This window comes from Gracilinanus agilis, chromosome 3 (genome assembly GCF_016433145.1).
Source record: "Gracilinanus agilis isolate LMUSP501 chromosome 3, AgileGrace, whole genome shotgun sequence".
NCBI lineage: Eukaryota > Metazoa > Chordata > Mammalia > Didelphimorphia > Didelphidae > Gracilinanus > Gracilinanus agilis.
Genome location: NC_058132.1, coordinates 277,305,274 through 277,319,465, shown reverse-complemented (window position 1 = coordinate 277,319,465; position 14,192 = coordinate 277,305,274). Strand labels below are relative to the sequence as shown.

The following is a 14,192-nucleotide window of genomic DNA, read 5'->3' as shown; positions in this document are numbered from 1 at the left end:
GGTCTTGATCAAGGACACATGACAAAACCAGTGGAAATGTGCGTCGGCCATGGGTGGGGGGAGTGCGGGGGGCGAAGGGGAAAGGAGGAGCATGAATCATGTAACCATGTTAAAAATGATTATTAATAAATGTTAAAAAAAAAATAACCCCTAAGATCCCTTCCAGGTGCAAAATCCTATTGTAGACTTCACTGAAATAGTAGCTACACAATTGTAGCAATCACTAAGTTTCCAATTTACCTTACTTTCATCTGATCAATTAAAATGGCATTTTGATTAAAAATTATGTTAGAGAAGGGCTATTTACATTTTAAGCCTTTCTTTTCAAATGCCTGTGCAATAACATTATTATAAATATGACAATATAAGAAGATCCAAGAATTAAATGGAGCCTACTTTGGCTGTTGTCATCTTTAAGAAAAGCAAGATAGGAAAAGATGAGATAGATGGAAGGATAGGCAGATGGACAGGTAGATGGATAGATAAGATAAGACAGACAGACAGATAGATATAGATAGATAGGTAGATGGATAGATAGGCAGATGGATAGGCAGATATATACAGACACTTCCCAGCTGTGTGACCCTGAGCAAGTCACTTGACCCCCATTGCCCACCCTTAACACTCTTCCAAGAGCCAATACACAGAAGTTAAGGGTTTAAATATATATATATATATATATATATATATTTATATATATATAAATATAATTCTGAGAAGTGGCCCATTGGCTTCACCAGACTACCAAAGGGGTCATATGATATAAAAAAAAAGTCAAGAATTTTTACTTTTGGGAGGTTCCTGGGGCCTTGAGAGATTAAATGACCAGACCCACAACACAGACTGTGTGTGTCACAAGCCACTTTTGAACCAAGACCTTCCTGTAATTTCGACAAACGTGCAAATATTCAGTCTGTTAAGAGGTGACCACTGCTCTTGGTTTCTACTAAGACTTCATTAATTAAAAGATCTATGTAATGCTCTACTAATTTTGAGAGGCAGAAGACTCAGAGAGGGGATTTCTTTTTGGTTTCATTTTTAAAAATGAAACCAAAATCAAGCTGTTTTGGAGTCTCTGAGCCTGATGAGGGAGAGTCCTGGAGCAAAGGGGGCATTCAGCTAGCTTGTTTCTCTCAGGCAGATCACTACTGTTCGGTGCCCAGCTGAAAGGGTCTGGACATTCCACACCTACCCCTATCCGGCAGTTATCGTGCCAAAGCTGTCCCCTTGCTTGACAGTGTTTGTTGAGACCAAAAGAATTACCCCTCCATCCCTGACAAATGAAGAGTCCTCAGGCTTCCAGGTGCTTCCCAAAAGACTTCCCCATTACCTGCCTGCCCCATACCTTCCGATTTGAGGTCCTCCACCTTGCCAGCGCAGAACGGGGTAGTGCAGGGAAGGGCAGTGCAGAGCAGAGACAACAGCAGAACCAGCAGCACCAGCAGCAACTTGAAAGACGGAGCCACTGAGGAGGTGGGACTTACCTCGAAGTCCAGGCGGGGCCATTCAGCAGCTTCTGGAGCTGGACTCCAAACCGCCCTTCTCAGGTTCCTGTAAATCACGTGAAGGTCAGTGGGAGGGAAAGAGAGGAAAAGCGAAATATCCGGTAGCACCTAGCAATCTAAGCATCTACCTCCTTCTCTGAGCCAACTCCTTCCCAAAGGATTGTTTTGTGGAGTTTCCCAACTTTTCAATTTGTGGTTCCACTAATCTACTGCGGAGCTTCTCTTTTCGAAAGTGGCCAGGCTGAGAAGCAAGTGGTGGGAGGAAAGGGGAGCAGCCAAAATTTGGGCTATTTTTTCTTTCTGCTTTCAGAATTGTACGTACTACTATTATTGGGCTTTCACTTTATGAAAGTATGACAATTCAAAACGGGGTTGGTTTTGTTTTTGTTTTCATGAGTGTGGAATGTTGCCCTGGAGCTGTTACTTTAATGCCTGAATTTCATCTTTTTTTAATTAAATATTTTTTATTTAGTGAGCATTTATTTTCCTTTTGCTCTTCACTCCTCCCATTGAAAAAGAAAAAAAGAATGAACTTTTATAACACTGTCAACCAAAACAAATTCCCACTTTAGTCATGTCAAAAAATATACCTCTCATTCTGTTTATTGTGCCCATTTCCTCTTCGTTAGGGGTGGACAGCATTATTCATCACTAGTCTTCTGGAATCATGATGGATCAAAACCAAGGTATTTCCTTTGGGGGGGGGGGGCGTGGAGATACATTTTCCTTGATGCTGCAAACACAGAAAAAAACCTCAAAGTAGAATCATAAATTTAGAGTTAGAAGAAACCTATAGTTAACTAATCCCTGACCACCAGACCACACCACTTGCTTGAAGATGAGATTTTAGCTGATCCTTGAAGGAGGACAAGGAAAGTAGGATATGGAGATAAAGAAGCAGAGAATTCAAGGTTTGGGGGCCAACTAGTAAAAATATACAGGAGTTAAGTTGAAGTGTGTGTGAGAGGAACAGTAAGGCTTTCCAGGTTAACCATTATAGTGAATGTGGAGGAGAATAAATTATAAGAATACTAGAAAAGTAGGAAGGGACCAGATTTCAAATGTCTTTAAAAACCAAACAAAGGATTTCATATTTTATCCTGGAGGCTAAAGAGAACCACTGGTGTTTACTGAATAGAGAATGAAATAGTTAGACCTGAGCTTCAGGAAGATCAATTGGCAACTGACTAGAAGATTGGCTATAGTGGAGACTTGAGGCAAAGAGATCAACCAGGAGGTATTGCAATAGTTCAGGTATAAGACAATGAGGGACTGAACTAGTGTGTTAACAGGGTCAGAGCAAAGAAGGGTTTGTATAGGAGAGATGTTTCAAAAGTAGAACTGATAGTGACAAGGGCATTGTGCAGAGATGGCAGGGACCCTGTACTCCTTAACTCAGGAAGGCTGTGAACAGGGAAATTCCCTACCCCCTTCCTGTCCTAGTGACTCCAGAGGCAAAGGCCATTAGCCTTGGAAGGTCCTTTAGGTTGAGATAGACATGGAGATACACCTTCAGGCCACACTATAATAGCCTAATAGCCTAAGCCCTGAGGATCTCAGACAGACCCCCCACCCACCAAATGCCTGAGTTCAAGAAGTCACATCTACACAAAACCTCTGAACTGGAGCACTTAGGGAGCAATTTCTAAAATTGCTCCACCCATGCTGCCATGCCCTGTCCAGGGAGCAACTCCCACCCACCCACCTACCCCCAGGGTTGCTCCAGTCATGCTGTCTTGCTGGCCATTAATCCTATCTTACTAATAAATCTTTCTTTTTACTTTTAAGCTAAATTTGGAGTCCTTTCTTTCTTGAGAAAGGTTTCCTTCCCAAACCCAGGGGTTCACCATCTGCACCCCCATAACAATAAGACAACAACAGATCAGAAATGGTAGTAAGAGGAGTGAGAAAGAGGAAGAACTCAAGGATAACTCTTAAATTACAGGCCTAGATGATTGGGAAGATGGTGTTACTCTTGACTAATAAAAAACTTTAGAAGAAAATTGTAATTGGGGTAAAAGATAATCTCAGTTTGGGAAATATTGAGTTTTAAATGTATGTGGTTCATCCAGTTGGAGATGTCAAATAAGTAGTCAGAGATGCTAGAATGTTGGTCAGGAGAGAGATTAAAGCAAGATAAATCTGAGAATCCTCTGCACAGAGATTATAATTGAATCCATATGTCAACATGGAATCTATCGACCCCAAACTTGTGGCCTAGTAAGATCTGATGAACCCCAAGTTTTAGGAATAGCTTATAGGTCAGAGACCCCCAAAGCTTGTGCTTGTTCCCAGTTCCTGTGAGAATCCACCCTCTCTCTAGAGATCTAGAGATCCCAAACTTGTGGCCTGGTGGGATCTGATGAGCTCCAGGTTTTAGGAATAGCTTGTGAGTTGGAGACCCCCAAAGCCTGTATCGGTTCCCTGTTCCCAGGAGAATCCATCCAGAAGGGAATCTCAGACTAGTAGCTGCAGATTGAATAATGGACCCTAGGGTAAATGCTAAATACCCTTTTGTCTTAGGTAGTCTTCCCCGTGGTATCAGAGACCCTTTCCTAGGGAGGCACACCAGGGCTGGGACCATCCTTTAGTATCCATTGTAAGTAGCCCCTTTCCCTTACAGCCTAGCCTCTGGCTATGATTCCTTTCCCAAGCTTTATGGTATCCTGTCCCTATGATAATGTCAATCATCTTTCCCAGCCATTGTATCTTCTCAAATGGTATATAAGTTCCCCAATTTCTTTTCTTCCTAGGAGTCGTCATCTAGTGTGGTGGCACTCCCAGGGGTTCAGGGACCAGAGCAAGCAGAGTTCAGTCCTCAGACTCTGCATAAGGCACTTGGTGTGTAACTCTGAGTGGAGGACTAATCTGCCCTGTGTTCCCCCTTTTCCTTAATTAAAGAGTGACTTTTATGACTATTTAATAGTTCTGTGTTTTTCAAAGTTAACACATAGAAGCTGATTGAGATCACTAAGCAAAATAGTATAAAGGAAAAAGAAAAGAAAGCCGAGGAAAAAAGCCTTGGAAAACATCATTATTAGATATTATCTGAATGAAGATTCAGCAAAAGAAACCAAGAAAGGCCTATAAGGTAGGAGGAAAATGAGAAAAGAGCAATGTTGAGAAAACCTAGGAAGAAGAGAACATCAAAAGAGAATGACTAAAAGTGTCAAAGACTGCAAAACAGCAAAGAAAGACGGAAGGATTAAGAAAAGACCATTAGATATAATAACTAAGAGGTCACTAGTAACTTGGAAGAGAGCAGTTTTAGCTGAAGGAAGGATGAGATGCGAAGTGTAGAGAGTTTAGAAAAGTTAAAAGAAAAAGAAATGGAAGCACTGATTATAAATTTCCCAAGGAGATTAACTTTGAAAGGAAGACATATTTTTAAAAATAGCTATCATAGATAAACAGATCAAGTAAGAGTTTTTGAGAATATAAGAGATATGGACATATTTGTTGGCACAAGGCAGGAAGTAATTAAAGATTAATGAGAGTGGAGATGACTCCAAGCTACATTTCCAAACAGCAGTTAAGAAAAACTTTCTGTAAGTATGATTGCAACAGTTGGTACAAGTCACTGCGACAGTTTACTATTTGTGAAGAGGAATATCTGATCTTATTAATTTGGTAACCTTATTATTATAAATTTTATTTGACAAGAATTTTGGACATCTAATGTGTCTTCATTTAAAGAGTTGTAATCAGTGTATATAATGTTCCTTCAACTCTTTCTTCACTTGGCATTACTTCATACAAGTCATACAAAACCATGTTTTTTTTAATTATTCACATTTGCTTCTCCTTACATTGAATATTGCATTACATTCACAAAGCTAAATTTGTTCTGCCAATTCCTCAGTCACTGAAGTTTTATTTCCAACTTTTTCTATGATAGTGATATTGCTATGACTATTTTGACGTGTGGATCTTTTCCTGATGTCAATAACCTTTCTTGAGCTATAATGATGGAATTGTTAGGTCAAAGTGACATGGGCATTGTGCAGAGATGGCAGGGACCCTGTACCCCTTAACTCAGACAGGCTGTGAACAGGGAAATTCCCTTCCTCCTTCCTGTCCTAGTGACTCCCAAGGCAAACATCATTATCTTATGAAGTCTTTTAGATGGAGATAGACAAAAGAGATACACCTCCAGGCCACACTTTGATAGCCTAAGCCCAGAGGATCTCAGACAGACCCTCCCCACCCACCTAATGCCTGAGTGCTAGGAGTCATGGACACACTACTGGAAAAAATATAAAAGTCCCAGAACTGGAGCATCTGGGGAGCAACCCCCAACAGTTGCTCCATTCCTGCTGCCATGCCATGTTGTGGAGGGCAACCCCCCTGGGTTGTTCCACTCATGCTGTCTCGCTGGCCTTTGATCCTATCTTACTAATAAATCTTTCTTTTTACTTTTAAGCTAAGTGTGGAGTCCTCTTGTTATAGGGGTGCAAATGGTGGACCCCTGGGTTCGGCAAGGAAACCATTCTCAAGAATGAGAGGACTCCAAGCTTAGCTTAAAAGTAAAAAGAAATTTGTAGTGGCAAAGAACTGGAAAAGGAGGTCATGTCCTTCAATTGGGGAATGGCTGAACAAACTGTGGTATATGCTGGTGATGGAATACTATTGTGCTCAAAGGAATAATGAACTGGAGGAATTCCAGGTGAACTGGAAAGACCTCCAGGAACTGATGCAGAGTGAAAGGAGCAGAGCCAGAAGAACATTGTACACAGAGACTGATATACTGTGGTAAAATCGAATGTAATGGACTTCTGTACCAGCAACAATGCAATGACACAAGATAGCTCTGAGGGATTTATGGTAAAGATGCTACCTACATTCAGAGGAAGATCTGCAGGAGAGGAAACATAGAAGAAAAACAATTGCTTGAACGCATGGGTTGAGTCGGACATGATTGGGGATGTGGACTAGAAACTACCACACCAATGCAACTACCAACAATATGGAAATAGGCCCTGAACAAGGACACATGTTACAACCAGTGGAAATGTGCTGTAGGCCATGGGTGGGGGGGAGGGGTGAAGGGGAAAGTAGGGGCATGAAGCATGTAAACAGGTTAAAAATTAATATTAATAAATATTTTTTAAAAAAAAGTAAAAAGAAAGATTTATTAGTAAGATAGGATTAATGGCCAGCAAGACAGCATGAGTGGAACAGCCATGGGAGGCTGCTCCCGAGTACCCCAGTTCTTGCCCTTTTGTATCCTCCCCCCCCCCCAGTGTGCACGTGACTCCTTGCACTCAGGCATTCTGTGGATACTGGGTCTGTCTGAGACCCTCAGGGCTTAGACTGTCCAGGTGTGTTCCCGTGTATCTCTTTGTCTATCTCAACTTAAAGGAATTCCAAGGACTATGGTCTTTGCCTTGGGAGTCACTAGGACAGGAAGGAGGAAGGGAATTTCCCTGTTCACAACCTGTCTGAATTAAGGGATACAGGGTCCCTGCCATCTCTGCATAATGCCCATGTCGCTCTCATTCCTGAGAAAGGTTTCCTTCCCAAACTCAGGGGGGTTCACCATTTGTACCCCCTATAACAAAAGGAGATGAAAATTTTAGTAATATTTCTTGTGTAATTATAAACTGTTTTCCTGAATGGTTGGACCAGCTTACAGCTCCATTGGCACTGCCAATATATTTCTGTTTAAACTTCGGTGTATTTAAAAATATAAACAGAAAGAATGCTATCCACATCGAGAGAAAGAACTGTGGAAATAGAACAGAATTTTTCACTTGTTTATATGAGTATTGGATGTAGGGTATTATTGGTTTTTAAAAGACTATTACACAAAATAAATTATATGGAAATAGATTTTGAGCGATAATACATGTATAACCCAGTGTAATTGCTTGTCAGCTCTGGGAGGGAGAGGGGGGAAAAGGGAGGGAAAGAACATGAATCATATAACCAAGGAAAAATACTTTAAAATTTTTTTTAATAAAAATATAAACAAATGGTTCTCAGATTTTTATTATTCATGACACAGGATAGTATTTTTCTTTGCTGGGAGGAATCAAGCATGTACACATGTGGATTTCACATCATTTGTGAGAAACTTACCCCAAATTGCTGGCAGCTTAGTGTATCAACCTATCCCCACACTCACTCTTTAAGAATTGTTGATGTATGATAACACAGATAGAGAATACTAATGTGCAGTTCTATTGTGCTAAGATGCTTTTTTTTAAATTTCTCTCTTTTTTTAATCTTGATTAGAAGGAATAACTATCTAGATAAGGGAAAAAAGATACTCAGAAACAAAAGTTATAAGAAAACACAGGTTGTTTAGTTGTTTTTTAGTTGTGTTCAACTCTTCCGGACTCTATTTGGGGTTTTCTTAACAAAAATACTACAGTAGCTTGCCATTTCCTTCTCTAGTTCATTTTATAGATGAAAAAACTGAGTCAAACAGGGTTAAGAGACTTTCCTCACAACACTCTACACACAACTACTAAGTATCTGAGGCTAGATTTGAATTTAGGAACATAGATCGTCCTTCCTTCCAGGTCCAGCACTCTACCCCTGCACTACTTAGCTGATATTTGTTGTAAAAACAAAAGATACACACAAAAAAATTATAGAGGGCAAGAAATAATAATAAAGGAAAATCAACCAACATGCATTTATTTAGCACCTACTTGGTGAATTGCACTATGTATAAAAGTAAAAAAAATGGAACAGTACTTACTCTCAAGGAATTTCCATTCTATTAGCATTTAAATAATATGCATGCATGTACAGCATCTGTAAATCTATATGTATATGTGTCTGTGTGCATATGTGTGTTTATACATTATGGAGGGAGGCACTGGCAGTTGGGGGAAATCAGTGAAGGCTTCCAGGAGAAAGTGATGCATAAGCCAATCTTGAAGGAAATGAGAGGTTCTATGAAGCAAAAATGAGAAGAAATTGGTGCTATAAGCATGGGTGATGGCCAGTACCAATGCATAAAACTTGCAGATAGAGTGCTGAGAGCATTGAATAGAGAGAAGGTCAATTTGGTTGGACTAAAAAGTGCAAGATGAGAAGTAATCTATAATGAGGCTATTCAATTGCCTTTTAGACATTTAGAGAATGCTTAAAAAATTATGGCATATGAATGAAATGGAATATTATTGTGGGGTAAAAAATGACCAGACTTCTAAGTCATATGAATTGACATAGTGTGAGTAGAACCAGGAAAACAATTTATACAAGGACAGAAACATTGTTAAATGATGGGGTTTGTTTGTTATTCTTTCCTCTTCTGCTGTAAAAAACAGCATTATGTTCCTTTAGTTTTTAATCTTTTTCCAAAAGATGATCCTCTTCCTACTGGCTCTCTTCCCCTTACCCATGAACTCTTCTTCTTATTTGTTATTCCTTTCCCTTTGGGGTTTTATTAGTTCCTTTTTCTCTTGATTTTTTCTGATTATATTATTCTTCCCTTCTCTTTTCTCCTGCCCAGTTAGTCAAGTAGATGCCCACCTTGCTCTCCTCCCCACACACCCAACTTCAGCTAGTCATATTCATTAGGTTTTTTTTTTCATTTTTTGGTATATTTCTACAAAAGGATTTCTCTCTCTTCATTATATATCCTCTTTCTGACTACTTTTGACCCCCATTCTCTGATTTCATGACCCCTATAATTACCTAGTCTCTCTCTTTTCTTTATATTTCTCATGCAATCAAAGCTCTCAAAGTATTTAGGCTCTTAACTCTAGGCACTCTGTCACCACCCTGCAGTGCTCACCCCAGAGACTTTCCTTTTCCATTGTGTCTCACTCCTAGAGTAATGACAATAACTCCAAGTGTCAGAGAAGACACTGACCCCTGGTAGGGCACCTCTCCCACAACATCCCCCTGATTATTCAACTCACCCCTGAGCTATAATCTCCCTGTTCATTACCTTTTTTTTTTTTTTTTAACACATTTGCCTCGAAGTCTCATGCCTAGATCCATGCCACCTCTGGGCAGATCTCTTTCTGAGATCAGAGAGGTCACTTTCCCGTCTTTGCTAACCTTTGATTTAACACTGACTCATCATACATTCCTCTTTGTTACCTATTTCCTCCTCCCTTTTCACTACTCTCCCATGATGTATTAAGTTCCACCAAAAAAACTGACTTATCAGATTCTCTCCATATTGACCTCTTCTTCTCTGATACCTCTACCATATTTCTACTTCTCTCCTGTCTCCTTCTATCTATTTTTTTAAAGGCTTTTACTGCTCTCTTCTGTCACTTCATTGCCATTACTATTTTTGCCCTGATGTTTTATTCACTCCTCCTGCATTTCTGTTATTTGGAATGTTTGAGAAGCAAATTATCTCTTCAGTCCTGGTTGGTGTTATTTTTTTTCCAAAAAGGTTTTACACTTTTCTTTATTATTGAATTTCCATTTTTTTTTTCACATATAGTTAAGCTCAGATTTGCAAAGTAGGTCACCCTGGGCTGCATCTTGTACTCCATTTCAGGGTTTTGATCATGGAAACAACACTTATTGGTAATAATGAGATCTAATATGTTACTATCCCAGAGTCTGGGTCAGGTGGACTAGAGAAGATCATGAAATCTGAAAAGAAGTAAGATTTGAAGTTTAAATGGCAATTTGGAACTATGCCCAAAGAGCACTAAAAGAATGCCTGCCCTTTGATCCAGTCATACCATTGCTGGGTTTGTACCCCTAAGAGATCATAGGGAAAAAGACGTGTACAAAAATATTTATAGCCATGCTCTTTGTGGTGACAAAAAACAGGAAAATGAGGGTATGCCCATCAATTGGGGAATGGCTGAACAAATTGTGGTATATGCTAGTGATGGAATACTATTGTGCTCAATGGAGGAATTCCATGTAAACTGGAATGACCTCCAGGAATTGATGCAGAGTGAAAGGAGCAGAACCAGGAGAACATTATACACAGAGACTGATACACTGTGGCAAAATCGAATATAATGGACTTCTGTACTAGCAGCAATGCAATGACCCAGGACGATTCTGAGGGATTTATGGAAAACAAAGCTACCCACATTCAGAGGAAGAACTACAAGAGTGGAAACACAGAAGAAAAACAACCAACTGCTTTAGCACATGGGTAGATGCGGATACAATTTGGATGTAGACTCTTAATGACCATCCTAGAACAATTATCAATAAGATGGAAATAGGTCTTAATTAATGGCACAGGAAGAAACCAGTGGAAATGTGCATCGGCTACTGGGGGGTGGAGGGGATGGGGGGAGAGAGAGCAAGATCATGAATCATGTAACCATGGAAAAATTTTTTTCTAAATATAAAAAATATTTTAAAGGAAAAAAATAAAATCCAAAATAAGAGAGAAAAAAAAGAATTGAAGTTTAAGATGTTTGAGGAGTGATCAAGGTGAACAATAAAGTACCCTCATACAAGGGAAAGAAGTAGGAAGGAGAGGAACCAAGTAAGGTTTATATATTGACTTTCAAAAAACTTTGACTCTTTTCCCTTCCAACCTTAGGAAGTTCTATTGAATCTTATTCCAATTAACTGAGTCAGGAAATTCTCCTCCCTTCCTCTACCCCAATAAGCAAGAAAACTAAATTCACATAATTTGTAAAATAAAATGTTTTATGACATTTTGGAGCAAGTTTTCCAAATTCCAAAGGTTGCCAATTTAAAATGGCTATAGGATACTAATCCATCCTGTGTATTTTTTCTTGTTTTTTTAAGTGTGTCTGGGGAAAATAGACTATAAATTGCAACAATGCTAGAGTGGAAACGTCACATAAGCAAGAATCACAGCTTTAGAGATTTTGGGAAATCTCTTGTACAATCTTCATCCATTAAAGGGGAGGGAGAAGTTTGGAAGTAAGACAGATAATTCATTGTAAGTCTTTTGCAATTTCTCTAAGGAATTTCGATGAGAAAGCTGCAATGTTTTATTTGTTTCTATGTACAAAATCCCACAACAACATAAGCTTTTTTTATCAAACCAATTTTGTTTGGTTGTGAAGATAGTAAATAAATACTTCACTAGGTGTGAACATTTATTGTGCTTATAAGAACAGCTGGTCTATTTCAGGAACTCCCATTTCCCTTAATAAATACTCAGAGAACTAAGCTGCAAAAATGATTGTTCAGCATATACAGTGAGGGGAATTGTCATTCAGACTTAAAAACACAAACTCCATTTTGTAGTACTTGAGAGAATAATAATTCAAGGGAAGTAGAATGTTATTTATAAGATTCAGAGAAACCGATTCCCTTCTCATTTTAGTTCTCATTTTTATAAAGAATAAAATTCATATCTTTGAGGAATTCTCTCTACAAACTACTACAGTTGCAAACTTTTGAGAGTACTTCTTTTTCAAACTATACTTGTGGTAAGACAGACCACTATTTGTGTTGAACCAGAAACTTAAGAGTTTTCCAGCCGGAAGTAACCAAGGCCCACATCTAGTAATGAGTCTTTCCAACAGTGGAATGCTAGGGTATTCCATGTGCTATGAATTAGGGTTCTGTGAGAAAATGTCAATACTGGCAATTTTTTCCCTTCTAAATTTTTAAGTATAAAATTATGCACATCTCAAAAGTATTTACTTCATGTGGCAATTTTTATGTTAATAAAAGATTTTATTGTCACTACATCATGCTAAACTTTCCCTATTCCGTTCTTTTATAATTTCCATTTAATATATTTCAAGCCCCAGAAATATTCTGTTGCCAAATAAGGTTAGGAAGTATTAGTCCATTCCAATTTCTGCCTTTTACAGATAAGTAATCTCAGGCTTCAAAGAGATATACTGGCTAGCTAGTTGGGGAACTGGAATAACCCTCAATCACTGTGATTTGAGTCCTAGGCTAGGGTTTTAATATTGATTTGAATTTCTACATAGAAGAAACTAAACAGATAAAATTTAGTGTGGTATAGTAGGTAAGGAGGGGGGAAAAGAAGGGAGACAGTAGAGAAGGTAGGGAAGAAGGATAAATTAATTCTAATCCAGTTGATATAATCCTACAAAATAAGGAGACATTAAAATATTACATGGATCTATACCTTATTAAAGGGCATGTACCTATGCCCTTTAAGAAGTATAAAGGAGTTTCTCTTTTTTTTAATCCTTAGCTTTGGTCTTAGAATTAATATTGTATATTGGTTCCAAGGCACAAGAGTGGTAAAGGCTAGGCAATGGGACCCTGGACAAGTCAAGAGTCACATAGCTAGAAAGAGTCTGAGGGTAGATTTGAACCCAGGACCTCTGGTCTCTAGGGTTGGTTCTTAATACACTGAGCCATCTAGATGCCATTGAAGGAGTTTCATTGAACTGGAAGAATAATCTGCCTTTGCTTGGCTAAAGGTTGACTACCTGTCTGAAGACTTCAAAAAGCTAAGCTTGTCAGTTCTGCAGATAGGCAAGGTGAGAAGTAACTTTGTGGAAAGAGACCTCTGAACTTCTACTAGGACAGCAGAGGGATTTCTCTTCCCACCCTCCTGATAACCTCAGTAACTATGGCATCTTGTAGCAGAGGTACTGATTCAGAAGGATATACCATATCCAGCAGGGAACAGTTGAGTCAAAGAGAAAGAAATATACAGAAAGATAGACAATCATGGGCGGGGAAGAACCTGAAAAAATCATGATCTCTGACAACTTAGAAGAGAGTCATGCATGAATGAAGAATTACCCCTGTAGTAAGGACCAAAACTGCAGGTCCTAAAAAAATAAATCTAAGTCTACTAGAGCCACCTGTTCAACAGAGAAACTGTGCCTAACAAAGAGCAATGTGAGAATAGCATAAAATAAAAAGGACACCAGAAACCTGTAGTATTAGAGGGAAATCTGAGTTGCCTTGGCCATACATGTTCCTTATCTGTGCCCTTCATTAGCACATACTCTCTCATTTTTTTGCTGACTCTTCCTATCGGTATTCTATATATTTATGGGAGAGTACATTCCAGGTTTAAGGGGGGTGGGTTGAGGGGACAGATGTTTTGTAGCCACTATTCTTACTCTGCTATTTAAGTAAATGCCTTTGCTTTGACAATAATTATGTTTACTATTAAAAGCAAGCCCAGGGAAGTAGGGACTTATGAACCATAGTTTTAGCCATTCAGAGGTTTTTGAACCCCAGGAATCAGTTATCCTTAGAGACTCAGTTTCCAATTTATGAGTTCTGAGATAGAAGATAGACGCATAAATGGAGAGTGCAAAAATAGTCATTGTTTTCTATAACTTTATATTCTAAAATCTGAGTTTGGAAAGGGCAAGCCTATAGTTCTGTGCTGGAAGATTAAATAATTCTTTTTTTTTCCAAACATTTATTAATATTCATTTTTAACATGGTTACATGATTCATGCTCCTCCTTTCCCCTTCGCCCCCTCCCCACTCCCCCCGCCCATGGCCAATGCACTTTTCCACTAGTTTTGTCATGTGTCCTTGATCAAGACCAATTTCCAAATTGTTGGTAGTTGCATTGGTTTGGTAGTTTCCAGTCCACACCCTCAATCATGTCCACCCCGACCCATGCGTTCAAGCAGTTGTTTTTCTTATATGTTTCCTCTCCTGCAGTCCTTCCTCTGAATGTGGGTAGCGTTCTTTACCATAAATTCCTCAGAATTGTCCTGGGTCATTGCATTGCTGCTGGTACTGTAAGAATGAAATTTGGGAGATGCCATCTTTAAGTATATATATATATATATATATATATAT

General features: G+C 38.9%; 1 protein-coding gene across 1 annotated transcript in view; it reads right to left on the bottom strand.

Annotated features, from left to right (window-relative positions):
- NMI (N-myc and STAT interactor) overlaps positions 1-14,192 on the bottom strand; it is a 63,014-nt gene that overhangs the window by 29,397 nt on the left and 19,425 nt on the right. The window contains exon 2 of the mRNA XM_044669126.1: positions 1,346-1,551. Within this exon, the coding sequence (XP_044525061.1) occupies positions 1,346-1,551 (206 nt within the window). The remainder of the gene's footprint in view (positions 1-1,345; positions 1,552-14,192) is intronic.